The 19,256-nt window shown below is 38.2% G+C and overlaps 2 protein-coding genes across 4 annotated transcripts; one reads left to right on the plus strand and one right to left on the minus strand.

Moving 5' to 3' along the window:
* The first annotated feature begins 844 nt into the window (after positions 1-844).
* LOC113682015 (PCI domain-containing protein 2) lies at positions 845-15,407 on the plus strand. Of its 3 annotated transcripts, XM_089208542.1 has the most exons (19): positions 845-969; positions 1,076-1,117; positions 1,721-1,768; positions 2,652-2,725; positions 2,837-2,901; positions 3,610-3,652; positions 4,375-4,429; positions 4,833-4,936; positions 5,617-5,692; positions 6,052-6,146; positions 6,363-6,409; positions 6,930-6,990; positions 8,171-8,210; positions 8,568-8,641; positions 8,754-8,799; positions 9,337-9,416; positions 10,330-10,396; positions 14,060-14,116; positions 14,916-15,407. In XM_089208542.1, the coding sequence occupies exons 1-19, from the start codon at positions 934-936 to the stop codon at positions 15,003-15,005; spliced, it is 1,200 nt and encodes a 399-aa protein (XP_089064668.1). In that variant the 5' UTR covers positions 845-933; the 3' UTR covers positions 15,006-15,407. The 3 variants fall into 3 exon arrangements, with proteins under 3 accessions (XP_089064668.1, XP_089064669.1, XP_089064670.1); XM_089208543.1 differs by lacking the exon at positions 1,076-1,117 and having other exon boundaries at positions 905-969; XM_089208544.1 differs by lacking the exon at positions 845-969 and having other exon boundaries at positions 979-1,117; positions 2,626-2,725.
* On the minus strand, positions 9,422-13,143 carry LOC113682016 (retinol dehydrogenase 8). The gene is made up of 3 exons (XM_027199166.2): positions 12,671-13,143; positions 11,173-11,446; positions 9,422-10,996 (listed from the first exon to the last, which is right to left on the minus strand). Exons 1-3 carry the CDS (start codon positions 13,026-13,028, stop codon positions 10,660-10,662), a joined length of 969 nt encoding a protein of 322 aa, XP_027054967.2. The 5' UTR covers positions 13,029-13,143; the 3' UTR covers positions 9,422-10,659.
* Positions 15,408-19,256: the final 3,849 nt, after the last annotated feature.

Raw genomic sequence — 19,256 nt, forward strand, 5'->3', positions numbered from 1 at the left:
ATTTAAAGCAAAGAAACAGATATGCAACATGGAAGTCGACGCAGAACGTAAATAATGCTGGTTGATCTTTTCAATCTTCCCAAAAAACTAACCATATGGAAAAAACAAGATTACTCTTCAAATATGCTTTATGTAAATGCTTTGCGCGATTTTCACCAGAGTCAGCAAAATTTTCCTTTCCAAAACAAACATTCCACTGATGATTTCGTGTTAGGCCTTTAGCTGTCGTTGTTGTGTGCGTTGTAAGTACATGAGGGAACGGTACACAAAACACGCGTCAACTTCTAAATGATAAAACATTCCCTGCAGATCTTTCTAATTTCGACAGGTCTTAGCGACGAGGTCTTCACGAAGGACATGATCCATTTAACTGGGTAGATGGGATCAAAGTTTTTTGTCAGTACCATTCTTAGTGTGTGTTAATGTTGGGTTGATTACTTTACAACATTTACTTTGCGGCAGCCAAATACCACATCATGATTGACATGAAAGACAACACCCTTACGCTCTGATTGGTGGAAACATACTCCTATGGTGCGAGTAACATACCACTCTATGTGCTTACATAAAGCTATTTAAATGTTTTAAATAATGGTAACTAAAAAACATGCGCTCTGGGGGCCTTGGGGCTGTGATCTGATCGGTTATACATACATAGGCGATCTGAGGCGATCTGATTTGTGTAAGATACATACCCTAATGCAGCGATCTGATTGATGCGAGCAACATACCACTCTATACGCTGACATAGAGTAATTTTTTCCCCAAAAAATTCTGACTTTAAGAGAGGCACTCCAGGGGCCCCAGGGCCTATTACTCTTCTTGCTGCCTTTTTTCCTCGCAGGCGCTCTTTTTGACGGCGCAGACTTCCCGCCAAAGAGTAAAATCAGCGGAAATTAAGAAGCGCATGCGTTAGAGGACGAGAATTCCAAGATGGCGCATATGACTCTTGAAAAGTATTTAGATCAGGTCAGGAAGCGATTTCATTGATAGTTTTGTATTAAAAGAAAAAAAAAAAGAAGAAGGAAAACAACCGAGAGCTGCACTTACTTTCATGCTTGAACTTTCCCAATAGGTGAAAAAAGGACTTGTTTCCAAAAGTGGCGACATTTTAGCGGTAAGATTCAAATTGTCCTAAGATCGCACGAAAGCGAATTTTTCCTATCTTCAAATACACAGAATGTTTGCACACTATCGTAAGATTAATGGAAGGTTTTTCCAATTTAAAATTAAAATTTTCGCAGACCGGGATACAGTTGCGCAGTTGTTGCCTGTGCGTCGAGTGTAACAGCATGTTTTTACCATATGATTGTTTAAGGGAAAGTCTAAATATATAAAGAAGTGCTTAATTAAGGTATGGTCCCGCGGGAAACAAGTTAGTTTTGTTTTCCCTCGAGTCCTGATGTTTCCCTCGACTTCGTCTTGAGAAACATTAAGACTCTCGGGAAAACAAGACCAACTGTTTCCCTCTGGACCATACATTAAGTGTATATTGTTGCCATTGTTGTAAAGTTGTATCAATTCACAGGTGCCAGTTTATAAATGAAAATTTGATTTATTTAAAGCAAATAAAAATTGAGCATAAGATATCAAAGGAATAGGTAGCAACTTTTCCCTTTTTACTGACTCTTGCAATTAATTGTACTAGTGAATATTTCACCTATGCTTGTTATGATGTGTAATGATATTTAAACATTTTCAAATATTTATGTACTTGTAGGAACTATTTTCCTTTCGTCATCCACACATAGCAAGTCCAAGACTGCAGGTAAAACCATTACAGATTACTTACTTTGGGGATAATTTGTATAAGTATACAATAGAATAATGGATAGTTATGAGGGCATGCTATGATTGGTGCTCAAACTCCAAATATCCTTTGCCTTTCACCTTCAATCAATGCATGTAGGATTTAAGTTGAAATTTTTGTATTTGCTGCAGGAATGAATGAGTGAAAATGATCTTTTTGTGCTATATTATCTCAATGTTTTAGTGTATACTAAAATAATTCTTCACTTCAGTATTGGTGGCTTGGGTAAGATATTTCCCTTGCACCTTCTTGGTTGGGTAAATATCCACCTTTAGCCACCTCCACTATGGTCAACACTTTTTAATTATCAGATTATGCAGACAGCCCTGAGTGCACTTTTATTGAAAAACGTTATGAAAAAATCCCTGTGTAAGGGCTTTGAGTAATGGGGTTAATAGGGCTGGGACAAGGTCTGTGCAAGATAAACAGAATGGAAAAAAGCAGGAAGATAGGAAGAAAGAGAGAGAAGGACAGACACATGATAAAATGCCTACTGACTGAGATATGGGTTGTCAGGTGGGATAGGAAGATATTTTGCTTTCTGTCATTATGTGTAAACTGAGCACAATAAGGTGCATATGTCATGTCTTTCAGTGAAATATTTCCAATCAGGCCTTCCCAATTAGTGTATGCCTGACTCATGAAGAGAGATGAAATTCCTTGCTCCTGCTGGTGCTTTTGAGATTGCATCAGTGTTTAGTTGTTTTATTGTAAATTATAAAAGGAACTAGTTTTTGAGGGACATAAAATCAAAAAAATGTAAATATACCAGTATATACATTTTTTTTAAACAACTTACCATTTCATTATGTCAGGTTTAGTTGGTTTGTATTTTTGTCAGTTACCAGATGCACAGCTGCAATGTGAAAGATGGTTTGAACCACCATATGATGAAATGGTAGCATATCATCTCAGGTAAACTATGCCTTTCAAATTCATCTCATTAAATGGGAGTTATGGGCAAGTGGTTTTATGAGGGAGGAAACTAAACAAGATACTCTTCTATTTATATTGTTTTTTTTGCAGAGCTATTTGGGCTGTGGCCAATGGTGATTATGTTGAAGCGCGATCTTCTCAAGCAGTTGTTGTCCAATATCTTTTTTGACAACCTATAATATGAAAAATTCTTGTTAGATGGTTTTGGAAGTTTTGGAGGGAACAGCTCTTAATATGCTGTGACACACAATCTTTTTTCCCTCACAATTTTTCAAATTGCAGTAGTCCAAAAATAATTTGTTTTAATAATAGGCAGGTAATTATTTCTTCTCCCTGTATGTTCTTATTGTCCGTTTACACTTTCAAAAATTTTTTACACTTCTTACATGCTTGTATGTATTTATTGTAACATTCTTGCCACTCACTTGAAAATGACCAAAGTTTAGTCAAAATGTTGTATTTTACTATTAATTTTTACCATCAAAATTTTTACCAAATTGTTATTGATAGGAATGTTAATGTTTTAATTTTCTAAGTATTCGTTTTTTTTATGTGCAAGTTTGTATTATTTTTTAATGACTTAATGATTTATGCAAAACTGGCCTTGTGTTAGTTTATGATAACCCTTTAATCAGCAGTTGGGTTACTGATTCCTTAGCATTGGTACTATTAAAATCAATCAAACAAACATATTGCCTTGTTAGCCCAGTACAAGAAAAGTAGTGGGGAAAGAACCTTAAGTCATAACAGCACCTAAAATGTTTTTGGTGGAAAAATCTCAGTGTATGCTTGTTGTTACCTTTGTTTTGTACTTGTTAACTGTTTGTATATTATCCAATCATCTTTTACCTTAACAAATAGTAAGTCTTTCACCCGTGCTTTTCAAAGTCAAAAAGATGAAAACTGGTATGTTTATTAACAAGTAATCCTGCAAATTAATTTACCATTAGAAATGATTCAGGTCAGATTTAATGCCTAACCAGCCACCGGATAGAAATTCTGAACATCCCTGTTATTAATTGAAAGTGGAAATGTGACATAGCTAGGTCTTTTTCCATGTAAGAACATTTTCTACACACTGTAATAACATCAGATGATTACGAAGCAGTGTAGTAGAAAGGAAAAGCAGCAGTTATCCTAAAGTTTTCTGCAAGCTTGATCTTTCAGAGTTGAATACAGAAGGTAACTCTTGTGTGCTTAAAGACTTGTAACTGTTTAGTTTATCCTGGTTCTAAAAGGTGACCAAGACAGAATTTCTCCTTACCATATCAATACAATATCAAGTAGACAAGTGATGAGAATAAAGAAATTGTCAATTACAGGATTATTTTTTGATCCAATATCAAATTCTCTAAACCAACATCATAAGAATTGTATGGCAGACAGTAAGGAGAATTACCAATGAGATCTTGGAGGTGAATGGGTAAAGCCTTGAGGATTTTATCAAGTTCCCCTAATCTGTCTGCTTGCTGGTATCCAGGTATACTTCAGAGCAGAGAAATGCCTGAATAATTATGGATGCTATGTTTTGCTTTTACCAATGCCACCTCATTTGACAAGGGCTTGTAATTTTTATTCTGTCTCTGGAAATATTAACCTTGGTGATATTAACCTTTTTTATTCATCAGGGCATTGCCATTAATGAATGTTGTCACATTAGATCTGAGACTTTTTGCCATGCAGGTACTACTGTTTAAAATATGTTGTGCTTACAAAGAATAATAATTATTTTCACTTCAATTCTTAATTACATATTTAGTTCCAAAGAATATGTCACTTTATCCAAAAAGAATTCTGTGATGTCAGAATTTGATTGTATTTAAAATTTTATCAGTATCGCTAAAATCAAAACCTGAAACAACTTTTTCAGAACTGTTTCATTGTCAGTGATGTTAATTAGCCATATACCACTTTAAACAATAACTAGGCCCATGTTTTCAGCTTGCATAAAGTAATAAATGAGTAAAGTAATTTTATGGGGCTTGGTGGCATAAGTGATGCCAGAACATGCCTTTCAAGAGTTATCATGTTTTGTCATTTTAAAATTAATTAATAATATTGGAATTATAATTGGTGATTTTGACAGGCAGACAAGCAGCAAGTAAGAAAGGGACTGGGCAAACCTGGAGAAATGTTGGAGAAGGCGGCAGAAGTAATGATGGGGTGTTTCAGGGTCTGTGCAAGTGATAGGTCAGTTCATTGAGCTTGCCAGCTCTCACAGTTGTTTTGTTCAGGGAACTATATGGCTTATCTGCAATATTGCCATACTGTTAGTCATTTATTATTCAACTGCACAAAGTAAAGTTCAAATAACACACAAATAGAGTACTGATATCCTGCAATATTGTATGGTTATAGGCAGTTATTTTTTATTGTCAAAAAATCTGTTTAACTAATTGGCTGCGTGCACTATGCTTCTCTATCTGCTTTGCTTTTCCCATCTTACAAGAAATGAACAGAAAGATTCAGTTGAAAAAAAAAGGAATTGGATAATAAATAACTTATTAGACCTTTTAGTATGTAGTACTGGGTATTTTTACTCGTTGTTTGTATTTTGACTCACCCTACAGGCTGGTAAAAATACAGCAGAACTCCTAAAAACATTCAGTGATACTATACACCAAAACGTTTAATAAGATATATGTATTTACCTCATTGTTGCCTGCCAACCATTTGATGGGACATGTAAGAGCAATATTATTTTCATTTGAGTGTAGTCTTGGTGGTTTTGCTTTATAATACTCTCTGAATGGTCAAGAAAGTTGCACCAATCTCAACATAAATTAAAAAAATCTGATGCATTTAAATGGCTCTATGCTTTTTTGTTTGTCATACTTAAATGAGTGGATATTTATCATTTTACTCTGTAGTCGTTCATCACTTGAGGTATCTAAGAAGTGGGGCATGCTTGCACTTGTAAATCATTTATTCAAGATCTATTTCAAGGTACTACTTCAATGAGTTTATTTGATATTTCAGTTCTGTGATAATCTGTACATAATATAAAGGAGAAATTTATGCACTTCCAAGTGGCTCTGAATATGTCAAATGTGACACTAGATGGTGGCACAAGTTTTGATCTCTCCTAGAAACAACTGAAATGTTTATAGCACATGCAAATTCAGTTTTCTCTTGACATACTTTGAATTTTAACTTGATTACACAGTGCAAGTTTATTTTCTTGCTTATAGGAAGGGACAACTAAAAAAAAAGGGCTCACCAAGCATCCATATAAAAGGTTCTTTCTTCATTATGATGAAATAACAGACATTCTCTGTTTCCATTTGTTTTTGCTTGCCCTCCAGATCAATAAACTTCACTTGTGCAAGCCTCTTATCAGAGCAATAGACAGTGCACCCATAAAAGACCAGTTTAAACTGGCTCATCTGGTTACATACAGGTATGGAGATGGTTATATGCATGTTGCATAGACAAAAGTACATCTACTAGCAGTGTTCTTGACTAATAAATCTCCCCCCCCCCTCTCTCTTAAAAGGAAACCCAGCTCCCTTTCCCTTCCAAAACAAAAACTCTGAACTTAGTAGTAGTGTTGTGTCTACATAGCTACTTCAAGTAAAGTAATCGTGCGTTTTTCTTCTCTTCTGATTTTCGTCAGATACTTTGTAGGAAGAAAAGCTATGTTTGACAGTGATTTTAAAGCTGGTAGGTATGCTATATTGAACAGCTTAACCCTTTAACTCCCAGAAGTGATTAACATGAAACTTCTCCCTATAATATCCATACAAATTCAGCAAACAGGTAATGAGAATGTTCAAACTTATCAGGTAAAAGCTGCTATCTTGATCTGGCGCTAAGTTGTCATAACTAATTTACAAGGAAATGTGTAGCAGCTAGAGGGGAGAATTAACAATCAGATCTTGGGAGTTAAAGGGTTAACGACATTTGTGTCTTTTTATATTTATTTACTCTCAGCTGAAACCTTGGAATTTTTATTTCAAGAGGACTACACTACACAGTTTACTGTGACTGTGGACTGCGCCATGAACTTTTTTTCGCACAACGAGTACGCATTAGTTAAAGATTAATGATAAGAAATACGAAAACATTCGTGACGCAGAGCGAAATTAAAAGTTCATATGTTAACTATCAGGAATGTAAAATTTATCAGCAATTATGTTGAGTGTATTAATCAAAGCTGTTTTTTCTGTTCTTGATGTTTCAGCTGATGAATATCTATCATTTGCATTTGAACGCTGCTGTATATCCTCCAGTAAGAACAAAAGGTAATCTTCATCTGGTACTGATCTGCTGTGTAGGTATTTGGAACTTCAAACAACAACATTCCAATAACATAATTACATATTTTTTGTTGCAAACTTAGAAGAGAAAAATTTTTTAATTTAATAAAAAAAGCACGAGTTTTAAAAATTATACCTTGTTACTAAAGGGAAGGTACGTCAATTAGCAAAGGCGGTAAGTTTCTAAAGAAACTGTGGTGCTGCGTCGATGGGAGAGTACAACATGGTAATCTAGTGTTATCAACTAAGTTGATAACGTAAATTGGCCACCGTAAAGAGTTTAAAGGCTGACGTTTTGAGCGTTAGCCCTTCATCAGAGTGTCAATTAGTAACCTACTATCTCTCAGAACTGATTCTCGTGTTTGTTTTCTGTAAGATGTCTGTAGATTATCGTATTTACTCAATTAAGTGCCGCCCTGAATAGGCCGCATTTGGGACAGAAAGTTGCAATGCGTCACCCCCGAATTAGCAGGTCTTTTGCGACATGGAAGTTGAGTGAAGGCACAGCTGGTAATGCAAGCGAAAAATCCAGAAGATACAGATGGTGACGATCAAAAGACGCCTCTGTTGTTGCTGTAAAATTTTCATACAGATTTTGAAATAGCTAGTATACCGTTAGATTCAGAGAGGACATTTCTTCATCGCATCCAATTTGTGCCGAATAAGCACGCCCTTGAATACGCGCCACATTTGACGCGTGAAAAGAATTAACCCTTTACCTCCCATGAGTGACCTAGAGAGAATTTCTCCTTACAGTATCAATACAATATCAAGCATACAAGTGATGAGAATAAAAAAAAACATTGATTAGGCGATTATTAGTTTATATGAAAATAAACTCTCCAAATTGACATCATAATAATTGTAAGGCAGACAGTAAGGAGAATTTCTATTGAGATCTTGGGAGTTAAAGCGCCGCGACGCTTATTTGAGTAACTTCGGTATGCAGTAAAAAGTTGACGAGAATGAAAACACCTACCAGTGAGAGGGTGTCTATTTTGAAGGAACACCAAGTTCTCGTGACTAATTTAAAAGGGAACTGTATCCTACTTGGCTTCTAATCACACTTTTTGTAAAATTTGCAATATACTTCTAGCAGTGGTATTTGTTAAGATTGAAACACATTTCATGCATTATTCATGATTGTTTTTTGTCACCTATCTAGGGCAATCCTAATTTATCTCATACCAGTGAAAATGCTTCTGGTGAGTTATACCTTGTGAACTGAATAAAATCTAGACACTAAGGTCTGATTAATTACACAAAGGTAGCCGTTGTTGAACAAAACCGCGTGTTACGATTCTCAATTAAGCTGAACCTTTATCTAAACATCTGTTCTTGTGAGTAGCGTTAAGAAGGCCAAAAGCTAACAGTGGAGGGATTTTTTTTTTTTAAATTATTCCGAACTTCGTATAGAGAAAGCTTGAGGCCCACTGATTGCATGAAATCGAGGTTTTGGTTAGACTTCGTGTAAATAACTGGCCCAAAGTAACGAAATATCCTCACATTGAATATATGTTTCTTAACTGCTGTTTTTTTTTTTTGTTTTTTTTTAACATTAGGGCTACATACCACAAGAGGACTTGCTTTTTAAGTACAACCTAAACCAGTTTGTTGATGTGGTTAAATCTGTCAGGTATGGAGACACACTCAGCAGCTTATAAGACATGAGGCTTGCTAAAATTGATTTGATTTTTTTTTTTGCATTCATTTAAACAAATTTATCTTGGAGTTGTTGTCATTTTCAGGATGGGAAATCTTGCACTTTTAAACGAGACTCTAGAGAGAGAACAGGTATTTTGCCTAATTCATATTGATAACTAACTTCTCCTTACAATAACCTTACGCTTTTAAACAGACACCTGACGAGAAAAAAGAAAACGATCGTATTCTGAAAGGTTCTGATCATTAGGAGCCAACTGTAATGTTTATAGAGTTGGCTGCAGCATGTACATGTATTCATTTTTCTGCTTTCCTCATATTTTATTAAAAGTAAAGTCTGTACTCAACCTATTGGCCCACCCAGCTGTAGCTTATCCTGGTTTCCATGTAGCGAAGCGACAAGAAGTATTACCACTCCCCCCTGAATGCGATGATAGTCCATTGCAAGGTTATCCCCCAGCATTTCATCAGGTTTCCGTGACAATTCGCAGGTACCCATTTATACTCCTGAGTGAAGAGAAGCATTGGGGGGGTAAAGTGTTCAGCCTAAGAACACAACACATTGAGCCGGCACCGGTCTCGAACCCAGACCTCTCGACCCTGAGTCTAGTGTGTTTTCCACTCCTCTCATATTATATCAAATATAAATTGCCTTTTTTCAATTTTCAGGGATTTTTCATCCAGTGTGGTGTTTACCTTATTCTGGAGAAGCTAAAGATTATAACATATAGGAACTTATTCAAGAAAGTGTAAGTTTTAGAAGTCTTGAATAAATATTTTTATCTATCGAAGTGTCTAAAGGAAACTGTCACACTCTTCTGTTTTTCTAAACTGACTTTGAAGAAAATGTTGAAGTCTTAAAAACTTTCATCGAACTTTTGTGTCTTAATGGTTTCGTTTTGGAGCAAAATAGCACTCGAGATAAACTCGTCTTCAATCCTAGATTAGAGAAAGGTGTTTTTTCGTCTTGTTACGAGCGTGGGACTAAGAAAATATTCTGAGTCCCATGAGGAATGGAACCTCAGACCTGCGGATTCCGCGCTCCGATACTCTACCCACTGAGCCATAGAGACTCTACGGATGACCGAGGTCAATTACGAAGTTCATATGACAAACGTCCTACATACTGCTCGGACAAGACGAAAAAAACATCTTTCTCTATTTCTTTATCAAGCTCAAAACATACCATCTCTCTTACTCTTTAATCCCGGATGACTTTCGACGCTCTGTTGGATATTACTTGGATATATAGGGTAACTTCTCTTTACAATTTAGATACGTTAGTACACAGGTGACTAGAATGAACAAACTTATCAACCTTTTGATCCCTAAGAGTGACTAACATCTAATTTCTCCTTACAATATCACTCTTGAATCACACGTTAAGGATATGAGAAAAACAGAAATGATCATCAACTAAACAAGCTCTTGTTTGTTAAACAAATTCTCCTTGTCTGCACCTTAGGAAATGTATAGAGAACTGTGTGGAGAATATACATACTGATGTTGGGAAGTAAAGGGTTGACTGAGGGGTTTTACACGGACATGATAACACCAAATTCTCAGTAATCGTGTCAAGGAAATATATGGCTGCCAGAAGAGAGAATTTCGATATAGATCCTGTAAACCGACTGAGATGATTGTGTTTATATGTATTCTCAGGGCTCTTCTGCTGAAAACTCACCAGTTATCTTTGGATGCGTTTGTTGTGGCTCTCAGAGCTATGCAGGTGAGGAATAATTGGACTGAATAATATAATAAACATACCATTTTATGATTGTTTCGATTCAGACATCTCAAGGCCTTCTCTGAAATGTTGACGTTTTCCTTTGCTGGTTTGACGGAATATGTCTATCACTACATCTATTTAGATATATATTTTATAAAAAGAAATATGACCATGTTAGATATAAAAATAATGAAATAAAAAAGTGATTATTATCTCCGAATCCCTTGGACTGCGAAATGAAACTCTTTGGTCTTAAAACTCTACTACTTTGTCTCCGGGTAAAATCTTTTTTCCATGAGATCGATAGCTTTGTCTCCTGTCGCATCAGAAAACTTGGCTTGTACCTCTCCCGGTGCGTACTGAGAATTTGTTTGGTATCGCAAATGAGGTGCTCTACTGAGTATCACGTTTTTGATGATGTCGGCCACTTCCTCGGCTGTCTGGCTGTGCTCAGTGACAGTGCGGTACATTTCTTTCAAAGCCTCCTGTAACAAGGCCTGGGTCTTGTCGTCCGCTGTGGATGAGTCGATTCCCTCTCTCAGTGACTTGGCATTGTTGTTGAATGAGGTTGTCACCGGTCCAGGCTCAACCAGAGAACACCTAAAATACGATTAAAATCACGATCATGGCCATGAAGAATTCTTGAACGTAATGGGTTGTGAAAGGGTAGTGGTGGAATGGTTGTCAGTATCCGAACAAATGAGCACCTACCCTCCCCTCCCTTTCCCTAACCCAACATTAACCTCAACTTGTTACCAGTCGACTGATGTGTTTACCTGATGTTGAATTTCCTCAGTGTTGGAGCCAGGCTCTCCGTCAGACCTTCCAAGGCGAATTTAGAAGCGCTGTATATTTCACTGAATGGGTGTCCATTCACTCCGATGATGCTGCTCACATTGATAATGCGACCCTTCTTTCTTGCTTTCATGCCCGGTAAAGCAGCTTTGAGAACTCGCATGACCCCAAAGAAGTTTGCATCGAACAGGTTTTGCGCTTTGTCAATTGGTATGCATTCAAATACACACACCAGGCCTTGTCCTGCGTTGTTCACTAAGTGTGGTGGACAAATTTCAAAACAGATTAGAAGATAAACATGAAAGCTTGTTACGAGAAGACAGAGAAAACTTGTACTCTAATGCACGATCTTTCGTTCCTCCCTTCGGTGGGAGTGCTAGACTTGGCCGCACGAAAGTAAACGATTGTATTCGTCGGTTATTCGCGCTGTGTTACTTACCATCAGGCTTCCCACACATGCGCTGTTATACTTTTGCGCTCCCTAGTTTAAAAAAAAAAAAAAAAAAAAAAAAAACGCCCGATAGCAGAGTGTAAGCTACCCTGTTTCATGTTTCCACCGAAATAGAAAAAAAGCTTGATCGCGGCAGACGACTTAAAACAAACGTTATGATTGAACTTTGTACCGGCTGCAATCAGTCGTTTGTCTACGTAAGTGAAATTATTTGAGTTCAACGCAGAGCAGAGAAGTATTTATAGCCTCTTTTCTTGCAGATTTGATATGGAACAGTATACAAACTTACTGTCCTTTTTTTTCTTTTGACTTTGTCGTTAACATTATGGTTGAATTCGCCAAGCATTTAAGAGCCAGGCTCTAAAAATTTTAAGAGTTTAGTAACCGAGGAAGAGTAAATGAAGTCCATTTTGAGTAATGCCTAAAGAAAGGTTTACTGACCTTGGTAATATTTACCCATTGTGTCTATGGGCTCTAACGAGTTATCGCCTATAGTAACTTATTTCATTTATGGCGTTGAAAGTTCTAAGCAGAACGAAGTTTAAACACAATATTTGATTGCAAATCTTTGAAAACTATGAAGTGCAAGCGTCTGTTAGTCGCCAAAATGCTCCTAAGGTCATCTGAAACTCGTGATAAACACAAGCTCAATATCTGTGCAATATGCATTCCTCTGTCCCCAATCTAAACAAAGCAGCAAGAAGTTATGTAAACGTTTTTTTCAAGTTTTCTACTTTGCTTTTTATGAGGTGACTTTGTGTTGCGGCTTTTTTTTATTGCTCGTTTTAAAACCAGGGTGACTCATTTATCAAGTAAGCCGTCTTGTATAGACTATATATAGAAAACGTTCATCGATCGAGAACGCAGCGTAACTAATTTGAAGGGGGCCCAACCTGCGATTATCAACATAAAGAAGAGTTAGGGATGAAAGAAATGATTAATTTCATAAAAGATTTGACACTTTCGGAGTAATTGTTTCTTTTTGGGTATGGTAAAAAGACGAACTACTTATTTTATTACGCACTCACCGAGCACATCAATTCTTCCCTCTTCACTCTCAATCTCTCTTACCAAACTGTTAACGGCTTCTTCACTGCATACGTCCAACTCTTTTATAAATAGTGATTCGCCGAGAGTTTTCCCAGCGGCTTCTTCCAAAGCTGCTTTCTTTCCGAGATTTCTCATTGTGGCATAAACCTTAAATCGCTTGTCTGCGTCGCTTGCAAGAACAACTGCTGTTGCCAAGCCGATGCCAGTTGAGCAACCAGTAATGAAGACAATTCGGGGGCTTCCGTCCTCATCTAGCTCTTCTACCTGCGGCTGTTGCTGCTCCTGGGCATCAGTTGCCGCCACAGTGGTACTGCGGCGTGATCCTACCGAACCCATTGTTAAACACGGCTACTGTAAATGCACTCAGCTGCTATTGATCAGGCGATGTACGCACTCTGATTGCGTTACATCATGCTCGTAAGAGAAAAAGTAAGTCATTTGCATCCTGTCGCGGTCGAGTGAACATCTTTGGTGGCAGTGAGAATAGCGTGAATGTAGACAACATACGTGGAATGTGATGGGAATTCACTATCTGTTGCCGTTCCTTCGAAAGTTAGAAAGCGTTGACGGGCCAGCGCGACTCCTGTTATTCCACTGTGAAGAATTCGTTCTTAGGAGGCAACTAACGAGATTCAGGAAAAATCGGAACTGCAGTCTCACTGATGGCAGCAGTTACACTCACATCCGTTGGCTTTGTCAATGACACAAAATTCCGAAATTACATTGCTAGACGTGAGGTTTTTGAACAAGGAATCGACCCTTGATATGCAAGCGCATTAGAAAGAGACAGAAACCTTTTAATACACTAACCTTTTTTTCGTGTCATCCATCTGGCCTGGCGTAAATTCAGGATTCGTGAAGGAGAAGCGCCTCCTCCAGAACGAATGTGTCACGCTCCATGTTTAAAAAAAGACGTGCAGAATTTCAAAATACTCTTAACGAATAGAGGATACCTAGATGATTGAAAAACGTATCTCTAAAGCTATTTTCTGCGGGGGAGAAAATGTACTTATTAAGAAAGAAATAACACAGTAGAAAATATTGCCTTTAATGAAAAAAAAAAAAAACGTCGTATAGGAAAGTAATTAAATAATAGCTTCGTAAGAGCTAAAATTTGAAGGCAAAAGATATAAAAGCGCTTGCGAATAGCAGTAGTGCCACTGGCCCTTCAACAGGCCTGGTTTTTTGTTTCCGGCTTAAACGGCGTGTCGCCTCGCGCATTAGAGAGTTATTCATAGGTCGAGTGACCCCTATCATTGCCCAACGCTAGCCTCAGTGCCTGTCCTGTCCTCATATGGCCTCCCTGTCTTTCTCCCTTTTCACTCGCTTCTAATTGAGTTACTTTTTTTTCTTTTTTCTGTATTAAGGTTGAAGACATAGACGTTACCGAGGTTGAATGCATCGTAGCAAACCTGATATACATGGTGAGTCAGTTGAATGAAGAAAAAAACGATCTGCGCGCGTGAAATAAGACTTCTACACTGCTGATGTCTACTTTATTCGTCAGTAGCAGTACTTTGTCTCTCGCGCCATTTTCTCAATAGAAATTTAATAAATAAAGGCCCGCACACAATGCCAGTATTGTGTCTAAGGAAACTGCGATGGCCTGGTAGTCTGCGCGATGGTCTTGGGATCAAAGGATCTGGGTCGAACTTCAACCAGGGTCATTGTATGATGTTCTTTGGCGAAACACAGTGTTTCTCACCAAAGAGGCAAATTTTCTAGAAGACCTGACCAAATTTTTGGGTAGCGATACGATATACTTGTACTCCCAGTTACTTCATGCTACGGAGACAGAGATTAGAAACATAGAAACTGCCGTTCTCTTATGTAGATGTTACCTTTTACCTTCTATTAATGTCTGATATTGTTTTGCCGAGTAAGTAGAGGATTTTCGCTATATGTTTTTACGTATTACCACAGTCACCCTGCTTGTTGTGTGTTTTTGTCTACGCGATATCGATGGAACTTTATGGCGAAGTAGATTGGGACAAGAATACGATACTACCTTCCCATTCAAACGTGTGCACTGCGTTTGTGCTCCCTTTACGCTCGAAAGACCGTTCGTAGCAACAGAAAAACAGATTTCAATAGTCCATTCCCAGTTTCTTATCCAGACCTCTCACGACCCAGCAGTTACATGGTAGGATCTAGGTACGATATTAGTCCATTCCCATCTGTTTACTCGTGTTCATGTGGTTTGTTCGCTCATTTGTTCTTCAGGGTTATATCAAAGGCTACATATCTCACCAACACCAGAAATTGGTGGTCAGCAAACAGAATCCATTCCCAGCCTTGACTAGCTTCCTGTAGTCAGTCAGAACGTGCGTTACACCAGCGTCAAGTAAACTTGATATTCATCGTGCATTCATTCACCTGGACGTTGCTTCATCGCTGACTCACTCGGCAAAGCAAGAGTTTGCTGGTACCTTTTTGTTGAAGTACAGCAAAGTGCGGAAAGTCTCGGTGTATTCCGACTGACTGTCATTCACTGAAACTTCAAGAACTAAAGATGAAGAAGATGTGCATGTTTTAGGGGCCATTACTGTTACCAGGGCCACTTAAACAAATTTGACCAATCGCATTGCGGGAAGCGAGTAATGGTGGCAACTTCTGGACTGTTCTCATTGTGTACATATGTACTTTTAACCATTACCTTCGAAATTTTTCCTATGCCTACTAAATCTCGACGTTAGTAAATATATATTTGCAGCATACTTGTCTCATTTCATAATTAATTCTTGACTGTTGGACACGAGTTCTAATGTCACGACAAATTTGCTTCTTTGTAATGAAGCTTCGAGGGCTAAAATAAGCTCATAAAAAAAAAATTTTTTTTAAATTATTAGTTCCTTATAAGTGTTGGTGTCCTTCCTCTGAATGAAGAACTTACGGCACTCGCTTAGGAAACTGCTAAAGGGAAATTCTACCCCAGAAAGCTTTCTTTGGTAGCGAGTTCCTTCTAATGAATACAGCGAACACTTTTTATTGAAATGATGAAAACATATTCTCTGTTAATCACTCCAGTTTGCAGCTTTTGCAATTTCATATACAATCTAAACATTTTTCATTTTCTAACCAAACTTCGTGATTGCGATGAAATTTCGCTTAAGCCGCTTTTTCACTTTTTTGCGAGATGACACAGTTGTAGTTGGGCAGAAGCTATCCTCCTTTTACTCCCCCATGTCTGTTTACCACAAAAACCATGGAGAAAAAATTACAACGTATTTTCGGTCATCGAGAACGAGAGAAAAATCGAGCGAGCGAAAATTGGCGGGGGAATCTGGGGAGGAGGAAGGGAGAGAGTCGGGCCTCTCCCTTGCTGCGTATTCTTGCTCGTTCGCCCCGCTTTTCCCCTCTTCGACCAATTGATTGCCTGGAGCAGGGTAGCAAAAGTATGACATAAGTAGCGTTAAAAATGTACGAAAATTTCTTTTGTCCGATTGCGCGGAGTGTTGGTTTTTAGGGTGATACAGTGGTTCTAATTTTAGTAAAAATTTGATTCGCTTCAAATCGAGTTCCTCAAGTTTGTGCTAGATAAGTTTCGCTAAACGATGTTTATATGTGGATGATGAAGCGGCGTGACAATTCTGTTACAGGTATTAACTCCTTTTTGATGCGTGTTTTGGTTGCTACTCGCCAGACCGAAATAAGATATGGGCGGCCGTCACCACCAAAAATACAAGGATGTCAAATAGATCAGCAAATACATAGATGGCTTAAGGATCAGTTGCAGGATAGCATAGCTAATAAAGGAATGGCATGGCCAAATTATAGACAGTCTAGTTTTCCTTAGTGAAACAGAACACCCTAAACATGAATAGTTTAGCCAAATGAGAAACGGTCTAGTAGCCCATGTTGAGTTGGAACATGAGATTGTGAAATGGACTAGCTCACTTACGAATAGCTTAGCACTCATTTGCAATACAGTACTCAAACGGTGTAGCGTTGCGTTAAACGGTTCAGGGTAACGTCGAGTAGTACAGCCTACACACAAACGGTGTAGCGTTGCGTCAAATGGCTCAGCGTAATGTAGAATGGTACAGCGTACACACATATGGTGTAGCGCTGCGGGAAATGGCTCAGCGTAATGTCGAATGGTACAGCGTACATAAAAACAGTGTAACGTTGTGTGAAATGGCTCAGGGTAATGTCGAATGGTACAGCGTACATACAAACAGTGTAGCGTTGCGTGAAATGGCTTAGCGTAATGTCGAATGGTGCAGCGTACATACAAACAGTGTAGCGTTGCGTGAAATGGCTTAGAGTAATGTCGAATGGTGCAGCGTACATACAAACAGTGTAGCGTTGCGTGAAGTGGCTTAGCATAATGTCGAATGGTACAGCGTACACACAAATGGTGTAGCGTTGCGTGAAATGGCTCAGCGTAATGTAGAATGGTACAGCGTAGACACAAATAGTGTAGCGTTAGGTCGAATAGCTTTGCAAAACATCAGACGCTCTATCTGAACATTAAATTGCTTAGTATTACTTGAAATATTTCGATGTTGTGGCGAATCGTCGTGGCGTCACGTGAAGGCTATGCCACTCCTTTATTAGCTATGCTATCCTGCAACTGATCCTTAAGCCATCTGTGTATTAGCTGATCTATACGACATCCTTGTATTTTTGGTGGTGACGGCCGCCAAGGCATCTCGCCGAAACCACCAAAAATACAAACCGCAAATGGAACAGCGATCTGCTGGGGGCATGACGTCATCGAATGCGAAGACTGGCTAACTGAAAAGAGGGTGGTATTTTTTACCATGAAAACATTTGATGGAATTGTAAAATTTAAAAAACGATCTCTGGCTAAAACTTTTAAAAATACGAGCTTTCGGCTGTTTGCGCTACAGCCTTCAACGGGTAAAATGATAAAAAGGTAAGAAATACTAGGTGTGAAGTACAAAGTAGGAAATTAAAAATGCTAATAACTAAGAATGTTTGTTAAAAATACTAGGTGTGAAGTACAAAGTAGGAAATTAAAAATGCTAATAACTAAGAATGTTTGTTAAAAAGAATGTTGTATTGTCCGGGCAAAGGACAGGAATTGTTGTCTGCATTGGGAGTTAACTTGAAATGCCACGCTTCTAGTGTTTTTCTTGTTCTAAAACTGCCTTTGTCAATAATAGATGCATTATCAAAGTCTATTGCGTGATTATTGAAACAGACTTTGATAATGCATCTATTATTGACAAAGGCAGTTTTAGAACAAGAAAAACACTAGAAGCGTGGCATTTCAAGTTAACTCCCAATGCAGACAACAATTCCTGTCCTTTGCCCGGACAATACAACATTCTTTTTAACAAACATTCTTAGTTATTAGCATTTTTAATTTCCTACTTTGTACTTCACACCTAGTATTTTTAACAAACATTCTTAGTTATTAGCATTTTTAATTTCCTACTTTGTACTTCACACCTAGTATTTCTTACCTTTTTATCATTTTACCCGTTGAAGGCTGTAGCGCAAACAGCCGAAAGCTCGTATTTTTAAAAGTTTTAGCCAGAGATCGTTTTTTAAATTTTACAATTCCATCAAATGTTTTCATGGTAAAAAATACCACCCTCTTTTCAGTTAGCCAGTCTTCGCATTCGATGACGTCATGCCCCCAGCAGATCGCTGTTCCATTTGCGGTTTGTATTTTTGGTGGTTTCGGCGAGATGCCTTGGCGGCCGTCACCACCAAAAATACAAGGATGTCGTATAGATCAGCTAATACACAGATGGCTTAAGGATCAGTTGCAGGATAGCATAGCTAATAAAGGAGTGGCATAGCCTTCACGTGACGCCACGACGATTCGCCACAACATCGAAATATTTCAAGTAATACTAAGCAATTTAATGTTCAGATAGAGCGTCTGATGTTTTGCAAAGCTATTCGACCTAACGCTACACTATTTGTGTCTACGCTGTACCATTCTACATTACGCTGAGCCATTTCACGCAACGCTACACCATTTGTGTGTACGCTGTACCATTCGACATTATGCTAAGCCACTTCACGCAACGCTACACTGTTTGTATGTACGCTGCACCATTCGACATTACTCTAAGCCATTTCACGCAACGCTACACTGTTTGTATGTACGCTGCACCATTCGACATTACGCTAAGCCATTTCACGCAACGCTACACTGTTTGTATGTACGCTGTACCATTCGACATTACCCTGAGCCATTTCACACAACGTTACACTGTTTTTATGTACGCTGTACCATTCGACATTACGCTGAGCCATTTCCCGCAGCGCTACACCATATGTGTGTACGCTGTACCATTCTACATTACGCTGAGCCATTTGACGCAACGCTACACCGTTTGTGTGTAGGCTGTACTACTCGACGTTACCCTGAACCGTTTAACGCAACGCTACACCGTTTGAGTACTGTATTGCAAATGAGTGCTAAGCTATTCGTAAGTGAGCTAGTCCATTTCACAATCTCATGTTCCAACTCAACATGGGCTACTAGACCGTTTCTCATTTGGCTAAACTATTCATGTTTAGGGTGTTCTGTTTCACTAAGGAAAACTAGACTGTCTATAATTTGGCCATGCCATTCCT

This window comes from Pocillopora damicornis, chromosome 6, assembly GCF_964200805.1.
Source record: "Pocillopora damicornis chromosome 6, jaPocDami1.2, whole genome shotgun sequence".
NCBI classification, from domain to species: Eukaryota; Metazoa; Cnidaria; class Anthozoa; order Scleractinia; family Pocilloporidae; genus Pocillopora; species Pocillopora damicornis.

Coding starts and splice junctions, on each gene's coding strand:
- LOC113682015 (XM_089208542.1), top strand. CDS start 934: ATGGCGCATATGACTCTTGAAAAGTATTTAGATCAG. Junction 2,902..3,609: donor TTCTCAAGCAGTTGTTGTCC/AATATCTTTTTT, acceptor TAACAAATAGTA/AGTCTTTCACCCGTGCTTTT. Junction 6,410..6,929: donor TGACAGTGATTTTAAAGCTG/GTAGGTATGCTA, acceptor TTGATGTTTCAG/CTGATGAATATCTATCATTT.
- LOC113682016 (XM_027199166.2), bottom strand. CDS start 13,028: ATGGGTTCGGTAGGATCACGCCGCAGTACCACTGTGGCGGCAACTGAT. Junction 11,447..12,670: donor GGGAAGAATTGATGTGCTCG/GTGAGTGCGTAA, acceptor CACCACACTTAG/TGAACAACGCAGGACAAGGC. Junction 10,997..11,172: donor CTGAGGAAATTCAACATCAG/GTAAACACATCA, acceptor ATCGTATTTTAG/GTGTTCTCTGGTTGAGCCTG.